Genomic DNA, 23,906 nt, shown 5'->3' on the forward strand with positions numbered 1-23,906 from the left:
TCCCACTCATGCAGAGCCTCATGTACTTCCTTAGTCTGCTCACGAAAAGAACTCCCTGCATGTAATAATTTTGCTCGGTCCCAGGCTGTTTGGATAATTGTCTCGATCGAGCTCTCGCAAAGCCACCGGGCTTCAAACCGCAGAGGTGCTCTAGAGTACTGTGTTTGAATGCCGGCCATTCTCTCAGTATCAATTAAAATCGGACGATGATCAGACTTCCCAAAATCTTCATGAACAACACCTGCTAGCGGAAACATGGCCGACCACCTCGGATGACAGACCGCCCTATCCAACCTCTCTCTGATCAACCCTCTTCTCCAGGTAAAAATGTCCCCCTCATATCCCATATCCTCTAAATTACAGTCAATAAGCGTGTCGCGGAAAGCTTTCATGCACCTGAGGGATCTAGTCGCCCCCCTCCTTCTCAGAAGAGTATAAGATTTTATTAAAATCTCCCATTAGTATCCATGGAAGGTCAATATCATCATGGAGGGAGCGGATGTACTCGCAAGACAAGTATTTCTTATCACTGCTAGGTTCGCCATAAAATCCTATGAGGCGCCATCCCGACTCACCATTCTCGTTAATGTGAATGTCTATAAAATTCTGCTCCACCTTTTTAGAAGTAACCGTGACGTCCTTGTTCCAAAGCAACACCAAACCACCACTCCTACCATCGCTTACTGCCACCAGCATCTCATCAAACCCCAAACATCGACGCAACGATTCTGCCTTAACTTTACACAGATGCGCTTCAGACAGAAACAACACATCCGGTTTAATACGCGCCTGAATCACCAGGAGCGCACGAACTGCCGAGGACTTACGCATTCCTCGACAGTTCCAACTTAAGAGTTTCATTGCGACCGGACAGACCCCTTGCTGGAGTCCGCCGATCCTTTAGAATTATTTGACATCACACCGTCCTTCTTTGACCTCTTTGTTCTGTCCTTATTCAAACCCTCTCCTCCACCTGGCTCAATAGGTGGAGTAGTATCTAGAGCCATTGCATTAGGATCCCCTGCCAGACCCTCCCCGGGAGGTAACAAATCACCACTAGGAACTTCCTCCTCAAAGCTTAAAACCCTCTTAGCTGCTAGACCAGTTTGATCCCCATCCTTGGGTAAAACCCCTGTCTTGATCGGGCTCGTCCCAGTATCCTCCAACTTAGTACTATTGTCATATGGGTTATGCATTGCGTTCAATCTCCAACTGACGTTAGCACCCCGGCCAAGCATGCCATGGCCTCTGCCTAGCTGGTCCCAAAACCCCCTTTGTTCCCATTCGAAGAGCGGCCGGACCAAGTGTCAAAATCCGCTTTGACGAAATCCCCCCACTTCAAAGAACTCTCTTCATGCTCCCCAGTACCACACTCAGTATGAATGTGCCCAAACAGGCCACAAAACCCACAAAACTTAGGGATCTTCTCATATTTCACAGCATAAAATTCTCGTTGGCCCTCGCGTGGTATAGTCACAACCCTTGCAAGTGGTTTCCGCACATCCGAGCGAACTCTGACTCTAACAAAATTCCCAATACCTTGAACCTTCAGCTCAACAGAAACAAACTTCCCCACCTTCTTCTCTACCAGATTTTTAACCAACGCTTTATTCCTGTATCCGATCGGCAGTTTATGAATCTGTATCCATACTGTAATGAAGTTAAGATCAATAGAATCAACAGCCGCCAACCCATCATAAGCTTCAATCGAAACAACGTTTTGTCTGAACAGCCAAGGCCCCCCTTGCTCGACCTTGATCCAATCGCCAAGACAGGAACATTGTATGGAAAAAAGCTTGTCCTCCAGGGGTGTAAAGATGATCTCCTTCGCCGGGCTCCAAGCAACACGCATGTGCTGCTCAAAAGTCTGCGGGCTAAAAGGGTTTGCGGTATGAACCCTAGCTAGAGCTGTCCACTTCATACCTTCTTTCGGAACGTCGGTTTCATCCTCGAAGACTAGATCATCGATCTCCTCCTCGTCAATGCCCAGACGCATCAGCATGTCATCCAGATCTCCTTGCTTCCGTGAGCCCGATCCCGATCCCATCGCTGGAGTCGTCGTGCTGGTTTGAGGGGACACCATCGTCCAACTCCGTAGAGGAACAGGAATCCCTTGGTCCGATCACAGCGGAGAAGGGGAACTCCCGCCGACGAAGAGCCGACGCGGAGGAAAAAGAGAACCCTAGTCGCCTCGCGATCGCCCGATCGCCAGACGTCTAGGTCAGAAAAAACGATGAACAAATTTTTTTCGCTAGCCACTAGTTCAACTTGATGGGAGGGAGATAGGGAAAGGGGGAGATTTGTTTTTGAAAGTTTGGCTGACAAGTGGGTATCGGTCCACCTAAGCCAACTGGCCTGACAAGTAGGTCCAAGTGGTCAGAAATAGCATTAATTCAATAATTCGTGTTTAGCTAATCAAGGACCGATTTGCGTGCTTCGGTTAAAAAAACATATCCCATGATACATGTTCGTTATTGTAGCTACTTTAAAACATAAATCATTTTTGCCATAAGATAACAATCGGGTACCAATAATAACGTGGACTTTCCAAACTTCTCTCAATCGACCAACGGGCCGAGAATAGGCCGCATCAATCAGTAGGTAATTGCGGATCAATCAGCACGAAGCAATTACTACTAAGTACCAGATCGTGTCATTAGCCAAGTCAGTGCTGCATTGGCTGCCCCACAAGTCAGAGAGATAAAAATTCGAACGAGGTGAGATAACGGCCCCGCGCGCTCTTCATGCACGAACGAACACGACTCCACGCGCTCGAAAATTTCGGGCCACTTTCCTTCCCCACGCGATCGATCCCACTACATAAACCACCCCCGATTTCCTCCGTCACATTCAACTTCCTCACTCGAATCCGCCGTACGCAGCCATGGGGCCGCCGAGCTCTCTGGCCTCCGAGCCCACGCGCGCTTCCTCTCGCAAGAGGATTCCCTCCGCCAAGGCCTTGCTGGAACCGGAGCCCGAGCACCAGAGCAGCGGCAAGCGCCCGCTCAAGATGGCATCGTCCGCCAATCCCAAGGCGGGGTCCGCGAAGAAGAAGACGACCAAGGCCAAGGCGACCAGGAAGAAGTTGCGGACATGCGCGAAGGAGGGTGACCCGGACGGCGACGACATTTGCGCCGACGAGCCCGACGAGGAGGAGCTCGCCCTGGCGGAGGAGAATGAGCTGGCGGAGCAGGAGGAGGAGCAGGCGGCGGTGGGGCCGCCGACCAGGACGCGGAGGCGGCCGGTGATCAGGAGGCGGGTGGCGAAGCCGAGACGGGTGCAAGGCAGCGGGAACCACGACCATGAGTTCGTCGGCGAGCCAATCCCCCAGGACGAGGCTCTCGAGGCGTGGCCAACGCGATACCAGCACAGCAGGTAACGCACGCATGCATTAGATTGCTCCCTCCCCGGCCCATCTCTTTCTCGGATGAACTACCCATTCTTGCTGCTAGGACTCATCTTCTAATATTACTAGCTCTAATCTGAGTTGATTTTTGTTGGATTTGAGGTGGCAACAAAATGCATGTCTCATATTCTGATCCGAGTTGAGTCGTGTTTCGCATTGCATTGCAGGGCGAAAGTGAATGCCCGGGCACACTACCGCCAGGCCAAGATTGAGGATATCATCTACTGCCTCAATGACGATGTCTATGTAAAGGTCCGTCGTTTTAACTTGTCAATGCCCATGATTGGTTGTTGCTTAACGTTTGTACCCATCGATTGTTATGCATATATGCCTCGGTGTGAATCTGTTTAGGGAATGCCCAAGGATAGTTTATCTTTCGGATGTATGCGCGTACACTGCACATCTGATTTATTAGTTTCCTTCGAGAGCGGCGTTTTTGCTCCCAACTTGCAAGTGCATATGCTCCTAACTTCTAAAATGGCTTTTAAGAAGTGTTGAAAAAAATCTAACACAAAATTTCGCATGTACATCTTTACTTTCTATGTGCTCGCAAAGTTGTTTCACAAAAAATCAATTTTTTACGTCATATGTAAAAAAAGATAAATTTTAGTGCTAAAAAAGCTCTTCACAGAAACATTTTCTTATCTTTTTTGAACTATAACAAATGTCGACTTTTGCGAAACTTGGCGTGCGCGTATGGAATGTCGTAATGTACGAGCAAAAAATTTATTCAGAATTTTTTGATATTTTAAAATCTATTTTTTTATAGCAGGAACATATGCACCCTAGATCAAATTTGGATTTGCAATTTCTATCGCACAAGCTTTGTAACGATAATGAGTTGCCAATATGGGCAACCTTTCATATCATGTTGTGATGTGATTGTGAAGTGAATAAATGATTATAAATTCAATTCGGCTCCCGGGTGTATATGCTCCCTCTACCAAAAAAATCATATTTCTAAGTGTCGAATTTTTTTTACAAAATTGTTTACATGTACATCTCTATAATATATGTGTGTTCGTCATGTTTCAGGAAAAACCAATAATTTATGTGGTCTATGTAAACAAAAGAAAATTTATCTTGTGAAACGCATTATTTTTAGCAATGATTTTTGTCTTTTTTTTCACACGTCACGTGACAGGTCGTTTTTTCATCAAACGACTCTGAGCATGCACCACATGAAAATGTAGATGTGATTTTTTTTTCAATATTTTTGAGATTTCAAAATGTGTGTAAGATGCATTTGAAAATAGAGGGAGCATATGCTCCCATGTTCCAAAAACACCATTCCCATGAATGATCTGCATGTTTATTAACTTGGAACTGATTTCCTTTAGTAGTAATCAATTCTGCATAACTTCATGTGTGGTAAAAGTTTGGACTAAATTTTATAGCAGTACAATCTAATCGAACTGAATGCTAACCGCTTCATTTTCTTTCGCCTAGTGTGAGCAAAAATGCTGAATCAAAGTGCAATTTTTTTTTTTGAAACGGGCAAAAAAGCTTTTGCCTTATATTGATATAGGAGGAGAAAACATGGTGATGGCCGAGGCCAAAAAGAAAAAGAGAAACAAGGGGGGAAAACTACCCCCCGGGAAACACCACAGAGCCGATCAGCCTAAAAGCTCCCCGAGACCTTTTGCCCCGGCAAGAACCCAGTCCTTGCCCTCTTCCCTAATTCTATGCATGATCACGGAGGGTAAGGAAGATTTGTTGCTGAAAACTCTCTCATTTCGCTCCTTCCAAATCTCCCAGGAGATGAGCATGATGGCTGTCCGAAGGCCCTTGGAAGAGGTGGTGGGGGTCTTGGCGATGGCTTGCCAGTAGTCCAACACCTTCGGTCTCACCGTGTTGAGGCACAGGGCAAGGTCCGGGCAGGAGAGCCACGACGCCGCTGCATTCCATATTCTCTTGGAGAAGCGGCATTCAAAGAGGATATGTCGGGCCGTTTCCGAGGAGCTTCTACAAAGCTGGCAGGAAGGATGATGTGGCCATCCTCTTTTGGCAAGACGGTCGGCAGTCCAGAGGCGGTTTTGGACAGCAAGCCAGGCGAAAAAGCGGCACTTCGGAGGTGCCCATGTCTTCCAAACGATGTTGCCAAACGGACAGGGGAGGGCTGCCAGGAACTGAGCTTTGTAGGCGGAGCTAGCAGAATAGCATCCATTAGGAGTTAAAGTCCAAACAATGGAGTCCTCAGTTCCGGGACAAAGAATGACATTCTCGGTGAGTTCCCAAAGACGAATATACTGCTCCATGTGTTCCACAGTGAAAGCCTCAATCGCAATGTCGGACACCCAATTTTGGTCATGAAGGGCGTCGCGAACAGTCCGGTTCTTCCTCTTTGAAGCCTTGAAGATCAGAGGGGCAAAATCCTTAGGAGGGGCGCCGTTGAGCCAGGAGGAGGACCAGAACGAGGCTTTTGCACCGTCGCCGATGGTGACCCGGGTAGCAGCATTGAAAAGTTCCCGGTCAGAGGCGTCATTAGGCGTTTCCGAACCTACCCAAGGTTTTTCCGGCGCCGTCCATTCGTACCAAAGCCAACGAAGTCTCAGAGCACGAGAGAATCTCTCCAGGTCCATAATCCCGAGACCACCAAGCTCCTTTGGGCGACAAACTTTCTGCCAGTTGACCTTGCATTTTCCCCCGCTCACCGCCTCCTTGCAAGCCCAAAGCATACCAAAGTGCAATTTAGGCATTGGCGTGACATCTAGATGGTTGCTCTTCTGATATATTCGATCTGTGTTTGTTGTCTCGACATCTTACATTTCTAACCCCCTTTGCCGTGTATAGGCTGCAGAGGGAAAGACTGATTTTCTCGGCAGGATAGCCGAGTTTTTCGAGGGCACAGACAGCCGTCGGTATTTCACCTGTCGCTGGTTCTACCGCCCAGAGGAAACGGTGTGTACGGTCAGTTGTATTTTTTTTTGTATGTCCCAACTCCCAATTGCACTGTGCTGATTGTTGTGTTTGCAGGTTATTTCAACAATGATACTAGAAAAAGGTACTGATCACAAGCATGACCCAATGCGTGTATTCCTTTCTGAGGACAAGGATGATATTAGTCTTGATTGTATATTATCAAAGATTAAAATAGTCTACGTTGATCCAAACGTAAGTACTTTTGCCTACAACTGTCCATTAATAAACCTGTACATATGTTCTTTCTCACTCTTTTTCCTGTGCATATGCTTTAGTTAAATTCAAGATCCAAGGCTGAGAAGCTTGTAGAGTGTCAGTTTTACTATGACATGTCTTATAGCGAGGCTTTTTCAACTTTTGCCAACATACCATCAGGTAACCAAAGTTTAATGCTGCAACTTGTCTTTCTACCATGCTAATATGAATAAATGTTTTGGCACCAAGTGGCACAGTATTTCCTAACTGAAAAGAGTGTCGTGAAATATTTCTATACAGCGTTTATGATGTCAAAGGTAGTAAATAAGTACAATTTTTCTAACCGTGATTCGTATTGCCTTATTTCTCTCATTAGAGAATGGGCCTATAATCAGCGATACGGCATCTAAGTTCTCGGGCGATACTGTCGATTTGGGTGAGACATCAGCTAAGAAAGCAACCCTTCTAGACCTTTACTCTGGTTGCGGCGGGTTGTCAACAGGCCTTTGTTTAGGTGCAGCTCTAGCTAGCCGGGGTCAAACTTGAGACGGTACTTTTCTACATCATCGTTTGGCTGTGATTATGTATTTGTGATCATGATGCTAATCCTACATCTTTCTTCTGTTTTATAGAGGTGGGCAGTTGATTTTAATGAGTTTGCCTGCAAAAGTCTGAAGTATAATCACCCTGACACACAGGTATAAATAAAATTGTAAACTACAATCTTGGTTCCCTTTTGTTGCATATGAATTATATGTTATGTGTCGTTTGTTGGAATGTAGGTTCGAAATGAAAAGGCCGGGGATTACCTTGTACTTCTCAAGGAATGGGCTGTCTTATGTGACAAGTATGTCCATAATGTTGTTCATTCTGATTCAGTCGACCCTTTAGAGGATGAAGAGGAAGATGACGGCCCTCTAGGAGAGGATGAGTATGTGGTGGACAAGGTTATTGGAATATGCTATGGTGGCACTGGGAAGGAAAATACTATATACTTTAAGGTAGCCATCTTATTTGTTGTTGGGTTTACTCTAAGTTTGTAAATACTGTATGATTGATACATGGTTGTTTTTGCAGGTGCAATGGGAAGGCTATGATTCTGATGAAGATTCATGGGAGCCGGTGGGGAACCTAAGGTTGGTATCTCATTTGTTGTATGCTAATTTAACAATATTTTCCTAATAAAAGTGCACTGACTCTTGTTTTATACCTAGTGACTGTGCTCTGAAGATTAAAGAATTTGTACAAGAGGGTCACCGGCTGAAAATTTTGCCACTACCGGTGAGTATTACTCCTTTTGCCTCTTTTTTTCTTATTCACACGTTTTTTTGCTGCTATTTACATAATTTCATGTAGGGCGATGTTGATGTCATATGTGGCGGTCCACCGTGTCAAGGAATCAGCGGGTTTAACCGCTTCCGAGACAGTAATAATCCTCTACAGGACGAGAAAAATCGACAGCTAATTACTTTTATGGACATTGTCGAATATTTAAAGCCAAATTATGTTCTCATGGAAAACGTGGTGGACATAGTAAAATTTGCTGAAGGTTACCTGGCAAGTTATGCATTAAGTCGCTTGGTTTCGCTCGATTATCAAGCACGGCTTGGCATGATGGTGGCAGGTTGTTATGGGCTGCCGCAATTTCGTATGAGAGTTTTCCTTTGGGGAGCTCTTCCAACAATGGTTTGCTACCTGTTTATCATGATTTTTTTCATGTTGAATGTTTGCTGGTATTATATTCTGTAGAATGATTTATTTACATTTGGCAATGTAGGTGCTCCCAAAATACCCATTGCCTACCCACAAGGTTGTTTGGCGTGGCGGAATCCCAATTTCCTTCTCCCAAAGCATTGTTTATGATGAAACTCAAGAATCGACGCTGAAGGAAGCTTTGCTACTTGGTGAAGCAATATCAGATTTACCTGAGGTAATTATTCAATTATCTAATATACCTAATAGCCTACACATTTTTTCTTACTCCTTTTGTGCAGATAGGTAATCATCAGCCAAATGAGATAATGGAGTATGGAGGTAATCCTAGGTCTGATTTTCAACAATATATAAAACTTAGTCGGAAAGGTATTATGTTTGCATCTACTGACTCTTCAAGTTTTCCTTGTGAAAGCTAGTAATTACAATTTTAGACTTTTATGGTGAGCTGAAGATTTTCTCGATTGTTCCAGATATGCTAGATTATTCCTATGAACACAAGGTTTGTTCTGAGGATGGTAAACTGCTTGATCACCAACCCTTGCAACTAAACAAGGATGATCTTGCACGTGTACAGCAAATCCCCAAGAAAAAAGGCGCAAACTTCCGTTGTCTCAGGGGGGTCAGGGTGGGAGAAGGCAATAAAGTCGAGTTTGATCCTGAAATCGAGCGTGTCTACCTCGATTCAGGAAAGCCTCTGGTATTATTTCTGCTTCCTAACTCTTTAATGGTTTTTGTATATGCTGAAGTTTTATGTTATACGTTTTGCAAGTATTGTGTTATACCAATAGCATAGGACAATAAGTTACTGCATTGTAGTTTGGATGTATTTCCTATGATCCTATGAATAGTGAATGCCTATAATTCCATCCTGTTTCTGTGGGATTTTATTTGGTTTGTATAAACTTTTGGTTTTATTATATCTTTTCAAACAGGGACTAAATGTACAAGAACACAGTTGGCTTCAACAGTCAAATCTTCTTTTTCTGTAATGACTGATGTATATAATTTTCTCACTGTTATTCTCGTCACGTGCACTAAATCAGAGTGAAGAAAAGGGAGAACAATAAATTTTGAGTTTATTGCTATGTCCATAAGAACGGCCGAGAGAAGGAAGCTTCAACACATTTATACAGCTAAACTGCTAAATCCAATATGTTAGATTAAGGATTGTCTTGTTGACTTTGCGCATACAGAGTTCCACCGGAGTTGCAATTTTTCTCAACATGAAGAGAAACCTTAACTGTGCAAATATCCTCCTGAGTTAAGCTTACCAATGTATATATGTGCTTGAGGTTCCTGCTGGTCATCAGAATAGATTAGTGCTGCGACATAGGTATTTTAGGTCCCAGAACTCACATATAAACCTAGAAAATGTTGGTTGACTCTGCATCTCTTACCCTCTAATGTAGATATCTTCTTGTGGTTCCTGCAGATGATCAGATTAGATTAGTGCTGCTTACCAATGTAGATGTGCTCTTGTGGTTCCTGCTGGTCATCAGAATAGATTAGTACTGCGAAATCAGGATTTTCTCTCTCAGAACTCACATATAAACCTATAAAGCGTTGGTTGGCTCTGCATCTCTTAACCTGTACTGTTCTCTACTTTCTGCTCTTTTGATAAATAGCTTGTTTAATAGACCAGTAAAAAAGCACTGTAGATGGTTCCATGATGCTGCCACCTCATTACAGAAGACCAGAGTTTTAGTGTGATCACTCAGTTAAGAGCTCTCATATTTCACAGTAAACACATTAGCTTCTGAGTTTCTTGTTACTATCCTTGAATTCCAGATAAAGCCAATGATCTTTACAACACTATCAGTAGTCAAATTACATTGAGAACCTTCATATTAGTGGGAAATAGGATGTTGTTTTCTCTTTGCTTCCATCTCTGAAGAATTCATCAAGTGAAAGAAATGTTGACACATGGTTCATATAGTTTCTTATGCAACCTAAGATTGCTGATGTGCTAGTTTTCCGTGTACCCAGGTCCCTGATTATGCCATGTCTTTTGTTGGGGGAAAATCAAAGAAGTGAGTGTCCGAATCTGTTTTTTTTTTTTCCTTTTTGTAACATTGTTCAACTTCTATAATTGTAGTTACCTATGATGATTCTCTTACAGGCCATTTGGACGTCTTTGGAAGGATGAAACAGTTGCAACGGTTGTGACAAGAGCAGAGCCCCACAACCAGGTTAGTGTAGACATACTATGATGTTTTGCATATAGTGTTTTGCTGATCCTTTTTCTTTGCTCTCTTAGTTATACTGAATGTTCTATTCTTAGGTTATCTTGCACCCAGATCAAGATAGAGTGTTGTCGGTCCGTGAGAATGCAAGGTTGCAGGGTTTTCCTGATTATTACCGGATGTGGGGTCCTATTAAACAGAAGTGAGTTTATCTGTCAAGTATCCAGTTAAGTGTTTGATATTTGTTTTCCAGTGATGAATTAGAATGGTGGATCACCATTATTTTTGTGATGATACTAGGTACATCCAGGTGGGTAATGCCGTGGCCATTCCCGTCGCTCGGGCATTGGGATACTCTCTTGGTCAGGCATACAAAGGCAATTCAGAAGGGCTTGACCAGGCACTTTTTGTTCTTCCCAACAGCTTCACTTCCTTGGGGCAGGCTGCGGTTCCGGATGTCAACATTCCTTCACCTGTAGGCGAATTGGTAGAGTAGACATGGTTTGATTTGAGCCCACTAGAGAGACAGTTACTGCTTGATTTAATGGGTTCTGTCGCATTTTAGTGTTCTTCCAAACATTTTGCAATCTACAGTTTTGACATTTCAATATCTATCTTTTATAAAGTTCATATCAATTTGTCTTTCCTGCCTGAAGATCATTGCTGTGTTTTGTGGCTTCGAAGTTTGCCTGAAGAAAGATTAACATTAGTTCAGGCAATCCAATTATCGTTCTTCCTTCATTGGTTGTCAGCGTGTATTTCTACAATAGACCTGAATCGTGCTGATCCTGAAATTGATTATGTATTTGCGGCATTATGTCTGCACCTCATTTCAATGGGTAGTTAACATGTCTCGTTGTAAGAATATTTGGGCCATGGTACTTTCAGTGCCGCTCTCTTTTTCGCTACCATCCTGATCGAATTCCAGTTTTGACCTTGAGTTGCTCTCTGATGAAAAGTCCAGTTTTAGAAATGTATTTCCGACCTGTGAGTGCCTTGGATACTCTGAAGGTTTGTCGATTGAGACAAGACAGGTATCCACGAGTTGTAACTAGAAATCCAACTGTGCCAGTTTGACTCGCTTTCCTTTTAACCTTTCATTTGCCCACTTGAATAAAATGGTGACTGGTCCTGCACATTGCTTGTTATTCTAGCACCAGGGGAAGTCTGGAAGGAGGGCTGCAACAATGCTTTCAGGCAAGGTTCAACGCTCAAGGAACTTGAGAAGGCACCTGGTATTTCCTCCTTCAGTTCACTTCAAATAGCAGAGCAAAGCAACTTATGGATGTCCATATGTGATCTCACTTTTGTTGTCTTTTGTTATTTTTCGGGCTGTTCATTTCTATTATATATGTGGGTATCCGTGTACAGCAAATGCTCCTCTCTGGACTTGTCCATTTACCTGAAACCTGACCTTTTCTAACTTGCAGGCGACAACACACCATGGAGCTACTCGTCCGGAGCACACAAGAACGACGGGGCAAGTCGCTTGTGAAGCTGCAGCCTAGCTAGCTCCTGTGTCATCGATCATACCCACCGTATTCCGCATACCCCCGTCTCCCACCGTAAATACTTTCCGAGCTGCCAAAATCGCATCTCCCTGTTGAGCTAACCACCTAGTTTCTGAGTGGCCATTACGCCCGCCGCGAGTGGCACACACCGCACGCACGCACGCAGCCGGCCGACCGGGCTAGCTGCTGCGTTAGTGCTGACCAGAATCCCGTTTTGGACTCTCCTGCTGCATGTGTATATTATTTCTTCCTCGCTTTTGGACCTCAACAAAAATGGATGGATCAGGTACAAATTCAGGTCTCCTTCAGGCATCACGTATCTATCCACCGAAGAATCGCTTAAGCGGGGCTTTTAATCATCGTGGTGGTATCCATACATGGCACTAGCTTACATCTATCCCTCTACCTAAACAAGAAACTAAAGGCTGGATAATGGGGTTCTGCTTTTTGTTTTGCAACGGGGAAAGGTGTGGTTGAGCATCAGCAAGTGCTCGCCATACATTTTTTAGTTTACCTTTTTTTTTTGTATCACGGAAACTACACGAAGTATGGATTTGAAATCTGCTGGTAAAAAAAGTTTTGATTTTTTGAGAAATTTGAAAAAGACATCTTTGACAGTATATGATTTTAGTGTCATAACAATCGGAACTATTTTTCCTACATTCTATATAAAATGTTTGTTTGTGAGAAGAAAATGGCTAGCATGGATCTTGATGCACCTATGAACATCCCATATTGGGGGTGTGCTCCGGTGCAAGCGGTGACTTATATGTACTGCCTGATTTGTGGCTAGAACATATTTTGCCCAGGAATTCTCCCCGGCTTACATCTATAGCAGCCAACATTAACTAAAAGAAACCTACCGTATTAGTTTTATACATAAGGCTCTTTTAATTAATAAACCCCTTAACTTTTCGGGATATGTGGCACCGATTACAAAGCGTGAACAAGTTCAAAAGAATGAGACCAAACTCTGAAGGATCAAAGAATTAGAGGGAAATCAAGTGTATCACCCTCCTTCCACCATCATTCAAACAAATCAATGAGCAAAGAGGAAGAGGGTGTATGACGACTACCACCAGTATTGACACTTCGTTAAGAGCAGCTAGACGAAAGGTTTGTAACCCTAGGGACCCGTCGCGCGCCCTAGGGTCGAAAGGGGGTGAAATTCTACCGGTTGGGTGAATCGATGAAAATGTTGGAGGCACCTGGAGCCGGCGGTGACGTAGTAGGTTGAGGAAGCTCTCATCCGCGCGGCTGCACCTTCTTCTATTTCGGTGGGCAGCTGGCACGGATTTCGTTTGGCCCCCGAAACCCGCCTATTTCGCACTTTTAGCAAATTCCAACGTCATTGCCGGAGCTACCGCAGAGCTCACGGCCGCAAGGACACCGCCTTCTTGGATGATGTAGTTGCGCTGCCTCTTCCGCTTCAGCGGTCCCGCCAGCATCAGCCCTACAAACATCGGTGGCAAGACGGCGAACGGACGGGGAATGACCAATTCAGAATACGGTGGCACGATTCTGATGGGAGGGTGCCCAAATTCTTCCATGATGACGACTATGCAGCACGAAGAGGATGGATTTGGTGGGGGCGGGGAGATTGGCGGCGACACCGACACGGGAGCAAAGGGGGATGAAACTTCACTCGTGCCTACTATCTCACGTAAACCGTGTGTGTGGGACGAAATGAGAGCTCCAGCCCAACTATATCCAGATTTCCAAGTCGAATACCTAAAACCCCGGATGAAAATTTTCGGGCCGATGATACGTCTCCGACGTATCCATAATTTCTGATGTTCCATGCTTGTTTTATGACAATACTTATATGTTTTGCTTGCACTTTATGATGATTTTATGCGTTTTCCGGAACTAACCTATTAACAAGATGCCACGGTGCCGGTTCCGTTTTCTCGCTGTTTTTGGTTCCGGAAAGGCTGTTCGGGCAATATTCTCGGAATTCGACGAAACGAAGACCAAACCTCCTATTTTTCCCGGAAGGCTCCAGAACACCGAAGAAGAGTCGGAGAGGGGCCAGAGGGCCACCACACCATAGGGCGGCGCGGCCTGGCCTGGGCCCGCGCCGGCCTGTGGTGGGGAGCCCCCAGGTGCCCCCCTGCGCCGCCTCTTCGCCTATAAAATCCCTTTCGACCTAAAAACACCGTACCACTTGACGAAACTCCAGAAAGACTCCAGGGGCACCGCCACCATCGCGAAACTCCAATTCGGGGGACAGAAGTCTCTGTCCCGGCACCCTGCCGGGACGGGGAAGTGCCCCCGGAAGCCATCTCCATCAACGCCATCGCCTCCATCATGCTCCGTGAGTAGTTCCCCCATGGACTACGGGTTCTAGCTGTAGCTAGTTGGTATCATCTCTCCCATGTACTTCAATACAATGATCTCATGAGCTGCCTTACATGATTGAGATTCATCTGATGTAATCGGTGTTGTGTTTGTCGGGATCCGATGGATTGTTACGTTATGATTGTCTATCTACAAAGTTTATGAAGTTATTGTTGCTGCAATCTTGTTATGCTTAATGCTTGTCACTAGGGCCCGAGTGTCATGATCTTAGATTTGAGCTCTATACTTATTGCTTAGATTGTATCTACAAGTTGTATGCACATGTCGCTGTCCGGAACCAATGGCCCCGAAGTGACAGAAATCGGGACAACCGGACGGGATGGTAGTGATGTGAGGATCACATGTTTTCACGGAGTGTTAATGCTTTGCTCCGGTGCTCTATTAAAAGGAGTACCTTAATATCCAGTAGATTCCCTTGAGGCCCGGCTGCCACCGGCTGGTAGGACAAAAGATGTTGTGCAAGTTTCTCATTGCGAGCACGTACGACTATAATTGGAAAACATGCCTACATGATTAATGATCTTGATATTCTGTCTTAATGCTATTTCAATCCTATCAATTGCCCGACTGTAATTTGTTCACCCAACACTTGTTATTGGAGAGTTACCACTAGTGTAGATAGCTGGGAACCCCGGTCCATCTTTCATCATCATATATTCGTTCTACATGTCATTGGAAGTAGTATCAACTATTTTCTGGTGCCATTGCTCTCATATTACTATTACTGCTGCCGTGTTACTGTTACTACTGCTCTCATATCACTGCTACTTTCACATCACCCCTGTTGCTAGTGTTTTTCCAGGTGCAGCTGAATTGACAACTCAGTTGTTAAGGCTTATAAGTATTCTTTACCTCCCCTTGTGTCGAATCAATAAATTTGGGTTTTACTTCCCGCGAAAACTGTTGCGATCCCCTATACTTGTGGGTCATCAGCCGACCATTTTTCTAGCATCTGGTCGGGTAAATTTTTTCTTGCTAATACCCAAAATTGGTGGTTACTTTTCGGACATGGCGGATATACGGGATCTTCTAAAGTTTCTCTAACGCTACCATATTTTTAGGCAAAGTTGCCAAATAGCTTATCATTTACGGGACAAAAGTCCACCGTGTTTTTTCAAGTTTTTGTTAAAAAAATACTAAAGGCAATTGAACGTGAATTGATGCTATTTTCAGCAATTCGGACACGGATGTGGGTTCGACATTAGATTCTTCCTCCCCAAACCCTAATTCCTCCAATCCCTCCAGGTGCCACTTCCTTCAGCCGCTAGCTCGCAACACCCTGGCCACCCTCTCGCTGCCTCCCACATGACTTCGTCTCACGTCGAGGTCCCAACATCTTGGCCGATCACACAGCCGCACGTTGTGCAACATCCTGATTGGCATATTGTTTATGTAGGCTCTTCTTCTTTGACGACCACCGATACATCGGCCTCGCGTACACGATTAGGGGAGGCTAAGGCCGACCTTCGTGTGCTCCTCATGCCACCCGGTGTCCACTCATGCCCAAGCATGAGTTGCCGCAGAGCAACAAGGCGGAGAGGCATAAGCAAGTTCGTCGGAAAGGTGGGAGTGACCACTAGCCACTAGGTCATCATTGGCAATGGTTGTCTGCTTCTGGTGCAATGGTCCTTTGGGACCTTAGCACGACGACTTCCAGTATATCTACTACAACAAGCTCTACTACGACAAGCTTTGTCTGACTCCAGCGATGGAGGGGCGAGGACAGCGGCGCGCCTTCGGCTCGTGCTAGTGTTTGTAGTCGTCGCTAGGTGGTCCGAGTACCAATTTATAATTTTCTTTATTTTTTGGGTTATTTGTACTACTGTTGATGATTATTAATAGATCGGTGGATTTCTCGCAAAAAAAAACTTGATGGGAGGGAGATAGGGAAAGGGGGAGATTTGTTTTTGAAAGTTTGGCTGACAAGTGGGTATCGGTCCACATAAGCAAACTGGCCCTGACAAGTGGGTTCAAGTGGTCAGAAATAGCATTAATTCAATAATTCGTGTTTAGCTAATCAAGGACCGATTTGCGTGCTTCGGTTAAAAAAACATATCCCTTGATTGTAGCTACTTTAAAACATAAAGATAACAATCGGGTACCAATAATAACGTGGACTTTCCAAACTTCTCTCAATCAACCAACGGGCCGAGAATAGGCCGCATCAATCAGTAGGTAATTGCGGATCAATCAGCACGAAGCAATTAGTACAAACCAAATCGTGCCATTAGCCAGGTCAGAGCTGCATTGGTTGCCCCACAAGTCAGAGAGATAAAAATTCGAACGAGGTGAGATAACGGCCCGCGCGCTCTTCATGCACGAACGAACACGACTCCACGCGCTCGAAAATTTCGGGCCACTTTCCTTCCCCACGCGATCGATCCCACTACATAAACCTCCCACGATTTCCTCCGTCCCATTCAACCTCCTCACTCGAATCTGCCGTACGCAGCCATGGCGCCGCCGAGCTCCTTGACCTCCGAGCCCACGCGCGCCTCCTCTCGCAAGAGGATTCCCTCCGCCAAGGCCTTGCCCCAGCCGGAGCCGGAGCCCGAGCACCAGAGCAGCGGCAAGCGCCCGCTCAAGATGGCATCGTCCGCCAATGCCACGGCGGGGTCCGCGAAGAAGAAGACGACCAAGGCCAAGGCGACCAGGAAGAAGTTGCGGACATGCGCGAAGGAGGGTGACCCGGACGGCGACGACATTTGCGCCGACGAGCCCGACGAGGAGGAGCTCGCCCTGGCGGAGGAGAATGAGCTGGAGGAGCAGGAGGAGGAGCAGGCGGCGGTGGGGCCGCCGACCAGGACGCGGAGGCGGCCGGTGATCAGGAGGCGGGTGGCGAAGCCGAGACGGGTGCAAGGCAGCGGGAACCACGACCATGGGTTCGTCGGCGAGCCCATCCCCCAGGACGAGGCCTTCAAGGCGTGGCCAACGCGCTACCAGCACAGCAGGTAACGCGCACGCATGCATTAGATTGCTCCATTCCCCATCTCTTTCTATGATGTACTCCTACTCATTCTTGCTAATGGATTATCTTCTAATATTACTAGCTGAATTCTGAAATTGGTCGTCTAATCCGCTGACTTGATTTTTGTTGGATTTGAGGTGACAACAAAATGCATGTTCGATATTCTGATCTGAGTTGAATCGTGTCTCGCGCATTGCATTGCCTTGCAGGGCGAAAGTGAAGGCCCGGGCACACTACCGCTGCGCGAAGGTTGAGGATACCATCTACTCCCTCAATGACGATGTCTATGTAAAGGTCCGTCGTTTTAACTTTTCAAAACCCATGATTGATTGTTGATTAACGTTTGTATCAATCGATTGTTATGCATATATGCCTCGCTGTGAATCTGTTTAGGAAATGCGCGCCCAAGGATAGTTTATCTTTCGGATGTATGCGCGTACACTGCACAGCTGATTTATTAGTTTCCTTCGAGAGCGGCGTTTCTCGTCCCAAGTGCATATGCTCCTGATTTTTAAAATGGCTTTTAAACATTGTTTGAAGTGTTGAAAAAATCTGACACAAAATGTCGCATGTACATCTTTATGTTCTATGTGCTCGCAAAGTTGTTTCACAAAAAAATCGATTTTTTACGTCATGTGTAAAAAAGATAAATTTTAGTGCTAAAAAAAGCTCTTCACAGAAACATTTTCTTATCTTTTTTGTACTATAACAAATGTCGATTTTTTGCGAAACTTGGCGTGCACGTATGGAATGTCGTAATGTACGATCAAAAAATTTATTCAGAATTTTTTGATATTATAAAATCTATTTTTTATAGCAGGAACATATGCACCCTAGATCAAATTTGGATTTGCGATTTCTGTCCACAAGCTTTGTAACGATAATGAGTTGTCAATATGGGCAACCTTTCATATCTTGTTGTGATGTGATTGTGAAGTGAATAAATGATCATAAATTCAAGTCAGCTCCTGGGTGTATATGCTCCCTCTACCCAAAAAAATCATATTTCTAAGTGTCGAATTTTTTTTAAAAATTGTTTACATGTACATCTCTATAATATATGTGTGTTCGTCATGTTTCAGGAAAACCCAATAATTTATGTGGTCTATGTAAACAAGAGAAAATTTATCTTGTGAAACGCATTATTTTTAGCAATGATTTTTGTCTTTTTTTTCACACGTCACGTGACAAGTCGTTTTTTCATCAAACGACTCTGAGCATGTACCACATGAAAATGTAGATGTGATTTTTTTTTCAAATTTTTTGAGATTTCAAAATGTGTGTAAGATGCATTTGAAAATAGAGGGGGCATATGCTCCCATGTTCCAAAAACACCATTCCCATGAATGATCTGCATGTTTATTAACTTGGAACTGATTTCCTTTAGTAGTAATCAATTCTGCATAACTTCATGTGTGGTAAAAGTTTGGACTAAATTTTATAGCAGTACAATCTAATCGAACTGAATGCTCACGGCTTCATTTTCTTTCACCTAGTGTGAGCAAAAATGCTGAATCAAAGTGCAATTTAGGCATTGGCGTGACATCTAGATGGTTGCTCTTCTGATATATTCGATCTGTGTTTGTTGTCTCGACATCTTACATTTCTAACCCCCTTTGCCGTGTATAGGCTGCAGAGGGAAAGACTGATTTTCTCGGCAGGATAGCCGAGTTTTTCGAGGGCACAGACAGCCGTCGGTATTTCACCTGTCGCTGGTTCTACCGCCCAGAGGAAACGGTGTGTACCGTCAGTTGTATTTTTTTTGTATGTCCCAACTCCCAATTGCACTGTGCTGATTGTTGTATTTGCAGGTTATTTCAACAATGATACTAGAAAAAGGTACTGATCACAAGCATGACCCAATACGTGTATTCCTTTCTGAGGACAAGGATGATATTAGTCTTGATTGTATATTATCAAAGATTAAAATAGTCTACGTTGATCCAAACGTAAGTACTTTTGCCTACAACTGTCCATTAATAAACCTTTACATATGTTGTTTCTCACTCTTTTTCCTGTGCTTATGCTTTAGTTAAATTCAATATCCAAGGCTGAGAAGCTTGTAGAGTGTCAGTTTTACTATGACATGTCTTATAGCGAGGCTTTTTCAACTTTTGCCAACATACCATCAGGTAACCAAAGTTTAATGCTGCAACTTGTCTTTTTACCATGCTAATATGAATAAATGTTTTGGCACCAAGTGGCACAGTATTTCCTAACTGAAAATAATGTCGTGAAATATTTCTATACAGTGTTTATGATGTCAAAGGTAGTAAATATGTACAATTTTTCTAACCGTGGTTCTTATTGCCTTATTTCTCTCATTAGAGAATGGGCCTATAATCAGCGATACTGCATCTAAGTTCTCGGGTGATACTGTCGATTTGGGTGAGACATCAGCTAAGAAAGCAACCCTTCTAGACCTTTACTCTGGTTGCGGCGGGTTGTCAACAGGCCTTTGTTTAGGTGCAGCTCTAGCCGGGGTCAAACTTGAGACGGTACTTTTCTACATCATCGTTTGGCTGTGATTATGTATTTGTGATCATGATGCTAATCCTACATCTTTCTTCTGTTTTATAGAGGTGGGCGGTTGATTTTAATGAGTTTGCCTGCAAAAGTCTGAAGTATAATCACCCTGACACACAGGTGTAAATAAAATTGTAAACTACAATCTTGGTTCCCTTTTGTTGCATATGAATTATATGTTATGTGTCGTTTGTTTGAATGTAGGTTCGAAATGAAAAGGCCGAGGATTACCTTGTACTTCTCAAGGAATGGGCTGTCTTATGTGACAAGTATGTCCATAATGTTGTTCATTCTGATTCAGTCGACCCTTTAGAGGATGAAGAGGAAGATGACGGCCCTCTAGGAGAGGATGAGTATGTGGTGGACAAGGTTATTGGAATATGCTATGGTGGCACTGGGAAGGAAAATACTATATACTTTAAGGTAGCCGTATTATTTGTTGTTGGGTTTACTCGAAGTTTGTAAATACTGTATGATTGATACATGGTTGTTTTTGCAGGTGCAATGGGAAGGCTATGATTCTGATGAAGATTCATGGGAGCCGGTGGGGAACCTAAGGTTGGTATCTCATTTGTTATATGCTAATTTAACAATATTTTCCTAATAAAAGTGCACCGACTCTTGTTTTATACCTAGTGACTGTGCTCTGAAGATTAAAGAATTTGTACAAGAGGGTCACCGGCTGAAAATTTTGCCACTACCGGTGAGTATTACTCCTTTTGCCTCTTTTTTCTTATTCACACGTTTTTTTCTGCTATTTACATAATTTCATGTAGGGCGATGTTGATGTCATATGTGGCGGTCCACCGTGTCAAGGAATCAGCGGGTTTAACCGCTTCCGAGACAGTAATAATCCTCTACGGGACGAGAAAAATCGACAGCTAATTACTTTTATGGATATTGTCGAATATTTAAAGCCAAATTATGTTCTCATGGAAAACGTGGTGGACATAGTAAAATTTGCTGAAGGTTACCTGGCAAGTTATGCATTAAGCCGCTTGGTTTCGCTCGATTATCAAGCACGGCTTGGCATGATGGTGGCAGGTTGTTATGGGCTGCCGCAATTTTGTATGAGAGTTTTTCTTTGGGGAGCTCTTCCAACAATGGTCTGCTACCTGTTTATCATGATTTTTTTCATGTTGAATGTTTGCTGGTATTATATTCTGTAGAATGATTTATTTTCATTTGGCAATGTAGGTGCTCCCAAAATACCCATTGCCTACCCACAAGGTTGTTTGGCGTGGCGGAATCCCAACTTCCTTCTCCCAAAGCATTGTTTATGATGAAACACAAGAATCGACGCTTAAGGAAGCTTTGCTACTTGGTGAAGCAATATCAGATTTACCTGAGGTAATTATTCAATTATCTAATATACCTAATAGCCTACACATTTTTTCTTACTCCTTTTGTGCAGATAGGTAATCATCAGCCAAATGAGATAATGGAGTATGGAGGTAATCCTAGGTCTGATTTTCAACAATATATACAGATTAGTCGAAAAGGTATTATGTTTGCATCTACTGACTCTTCAAGTTTTCCTTGTGAAAGATAGTAATTACAATTTTAGACTTTTATGGTGAGCTGAAGATTTTCTCGATTGTTCCGGATATGCTAGATTATTCCTATGAACACAAGGTTTGTTCTGAGGATGGTAAACTGCTTGATCACCAACCCTTGCAACTAAACAAGGATGATCTTGCACGTGTACAGCAAATCCCCAAGAAAAAGGCGCAAACTTCCGTTGTCTCAGGGGGGTCAGGGTGGGAGAAGGCAATAAAGTCGAGTTTGATCCTGAAATCGAGCGTGTCTACCTCGATTCAGGAAAGCCTCTGGTATTATTTCTGCTTCCTAACTCTTTAATGGTTTTTGTATATGCTGAAATTTATGTTATACGTTTTGCAAGTATTGTGTTATACCAATAGCATAGGACAATAAGTTACTGCATTGTAGTTTGGATGTATTTCCTATGAATAGTGAATGCCTATAATTCCATCCTGTTTCTGTGGGATTTTATTTGGTTTGTATAAACTTTTGTTTTTATTATATCTTTTCAAACAGGGACTAAATGTACAATCTAGAACACAGTTGGCTTCAACAGTCAAATCTTCTTTTTCTGTAATGACTGATGTATATAATTTTCTCACTGTTATTCTCGTCACGTGCACTAAATCAGAGTGAAGAAAAGGGAGAACAATAAATTTTGAGTTTATTGCTATGTCCATAAGAACGGCCGAGAGAAGGAAGCTTCAACACATTTATACAGCTAAACTGCTAAATCCAATATGTTAGATTAAGGATTGTCTTGTTGACTTTGCGCATACAGAGTTCCACCGGAGTTGCGATTTTTCTCAACATGAAGAGAAACCTTAACTGTGCAAATATCCTCCTGAGTTAAGCTTACCAATGTATATATGTGCTTGAGGTTCCTGCTGGTCATCAGAATAGATTAGTGCTGCGACATAGGTATTTTAGGTCCCAGAACTCACATATAAACCTAGAAAATGTTGGTCGGCTATGCATCTCTTACCCTCTAATGTAGATATCTTCTTGTGGTTCCTGCTGGTGATCAGATTAGATTAGTGCTGCTTACCAATGTAGATGTGCTCTTGTGGTTCCTGGTGGTCATCAGAATAGATTAGTACTGCGAAATCAGGATTTTCTGTCTCAGAACTCACATATAAACCTATAAAGCGTTGGTTGGCTCTGCATCTCTTAACCTGTACTGTTCTCTACTTTCTGCTCTTTTGATAAATAGCTTGTTTAATAGACCAGTAAAAAAGCACTGTAGATGGTTCCATGATGCTGCCACCTCATTACAGAAGACCAGAGTTTTCGTGTGATCACTCAGTTAAGAGCTCTCATATTTCACAGTAAACACATTAGCTTCTGAGTTTCTTGTTACTATCCTTGAATTCCAGATAAACCCAATGATCTTTACAACACTATCAGTAGTCAAATTACATGGAGAACCTTCATATTAGTGGGAAATAGGATGCTGTTTTATCTTTGCTTCCATCTCTGAAGAATTCATCAAGTGAAAGAAATGTTGACACATGGTTGATATAGTTTCTTATGCAACCTAAGATTGCTGATGTGCTAGTTTTCCGTGTACCCAGGTCCCTGATTATGCCATGTCTTTTGTTGGGGGAAAATCAAAGAAGTGAGTGTCCGAATCTGTTTTTCTTTTTTTCTTTTTGTAACATTGTTCAACTTCTATAATTGTAGTTACCTATGATGATTCTCTTACAGGCCATTTGGACGTCTTTGGAAGGATGAAACAGTTGCAACGGTTGTGACAAGAGCAGAGCCGCACAACCAGGTTAGTGTAGACATACTATGATGTTTTGCATATAGTGTTTTGCTGATCCTTTTTCTTTGCTCTCTTAGTAATGATACTGAATGTTCTATTCTTAGATTATCTTGCACCCAGATCAAGATAGAGTGTTGTCGGTCCGTGAGAATGCAAGATTGCAGGGTTTTCCTGATTATTACCGGATGTGGGGTCCTATTAAACAGAAGTGAGTTTATCTGTCAAGTATCCAGTTGTGTTTGATATTTGTTTTCCAGTGATGAATTAGAATGGGGGATCACCATTATTTTTGTGATGATACTAGGTACATCCAGGTGGGTAATGCCGTGGCCATTCCTGTCGCTCGGGCATTGGGATACTCTCTTGGTCAGGCATACAAAGGCAATTCAGAAGGGCTTGACCAGGCACTTTTTGTTCTTCCCAACAGCTTCACTTCCTTGGGGCAGGCTGCGGTTCCGGATGTCAACATTCATTCACCTGTAGGCGAATTGGTAGAGTAGACAGGGTTTGATTTGAGCCCACTAGAGAGACAGTTACTGCTTGATTGAATGGGTTCTGTCGCATTTTAGTGTTCTTCCAAACATTTTGCAATCTACAGTTTTGACATTTCAATATCTATCTTTTATTAAGTTCATATCAATTTGTCTTTCCTTCCTGAAGATCATTGCTGTGTTTTGTGGCTTCGAAGGTTGCCTGAAGAAAGATTAACATTAGTTCAGGCAATCCAATTATCGTTCTTCCTTCATTGGTTGTCAGCGTGTATTTCTACAATAGACCTGAATCATGCTGATCCTGAAATTGATTATGT

At 43.5% G+C, this 23,906-nt stretch overlaps 1 protein-coding gene and 1 pseudogene across 1 annotated transcript; both read left to right on the forward strand.

Annotated features, from left to right (window-relative positions):
- Window positions 1-2,884: 2,884 nt before the first annotated feature.
- LOC124708179 (DNA (cytosine-5)-methyltransferase CMT3-like) lies at window positions 2,885-10,918 on the forward strand. Its single transcript, XM_047239870.1, is given in 19 exon segments — window positions 2,885-3,375; window positions 3,574-3,658; window positions 6,200-6,307; window positions 6,383-6,520; window positions 6,604-6,703; window positions 6,900-7,045; window positions 7,047-7,073; window positions 7,156-7,221; window positions 7,306-7,524; window positions 7,601-7,659; window positions 7,738-7,804; window positions 7,880-8,209; window positions 8,301-8,453; window positions 8,518-8,605; window positions 8,710-8,936; window positions 10,226-10,269; window positions 10,359-10,428; window positions 10,521-10,624; window positions 10,723-10,918. Coding segments are annotated over 19 exon segments (2,718 nt in total).
- A 5,830-nt stretch (window positions 10,919-16,748) lies between these two features.
- LOC124708191 lies at window positions 16,749-23,598 on the forward strand (annotated as a pseudogene).
- Window positions 23,599-23,906: the final 308 nt, after the last annotated feature.

This window comes from Lolium rigidum, chromosome 1 (genome assembly GCF_022539505.1).
Source record: "Lolium rigidum isolate FL_2022 chromosome 1, APGP_CSIRO_Lrig_0.1, whole genome shotgun sequence".
Taxonomy (NCBI): Eukaryota; Viridiplantae; Streptophyta; class Magnoliopsida; order Poales; family Poaceae; genus Lolium; species Lolium rigidum.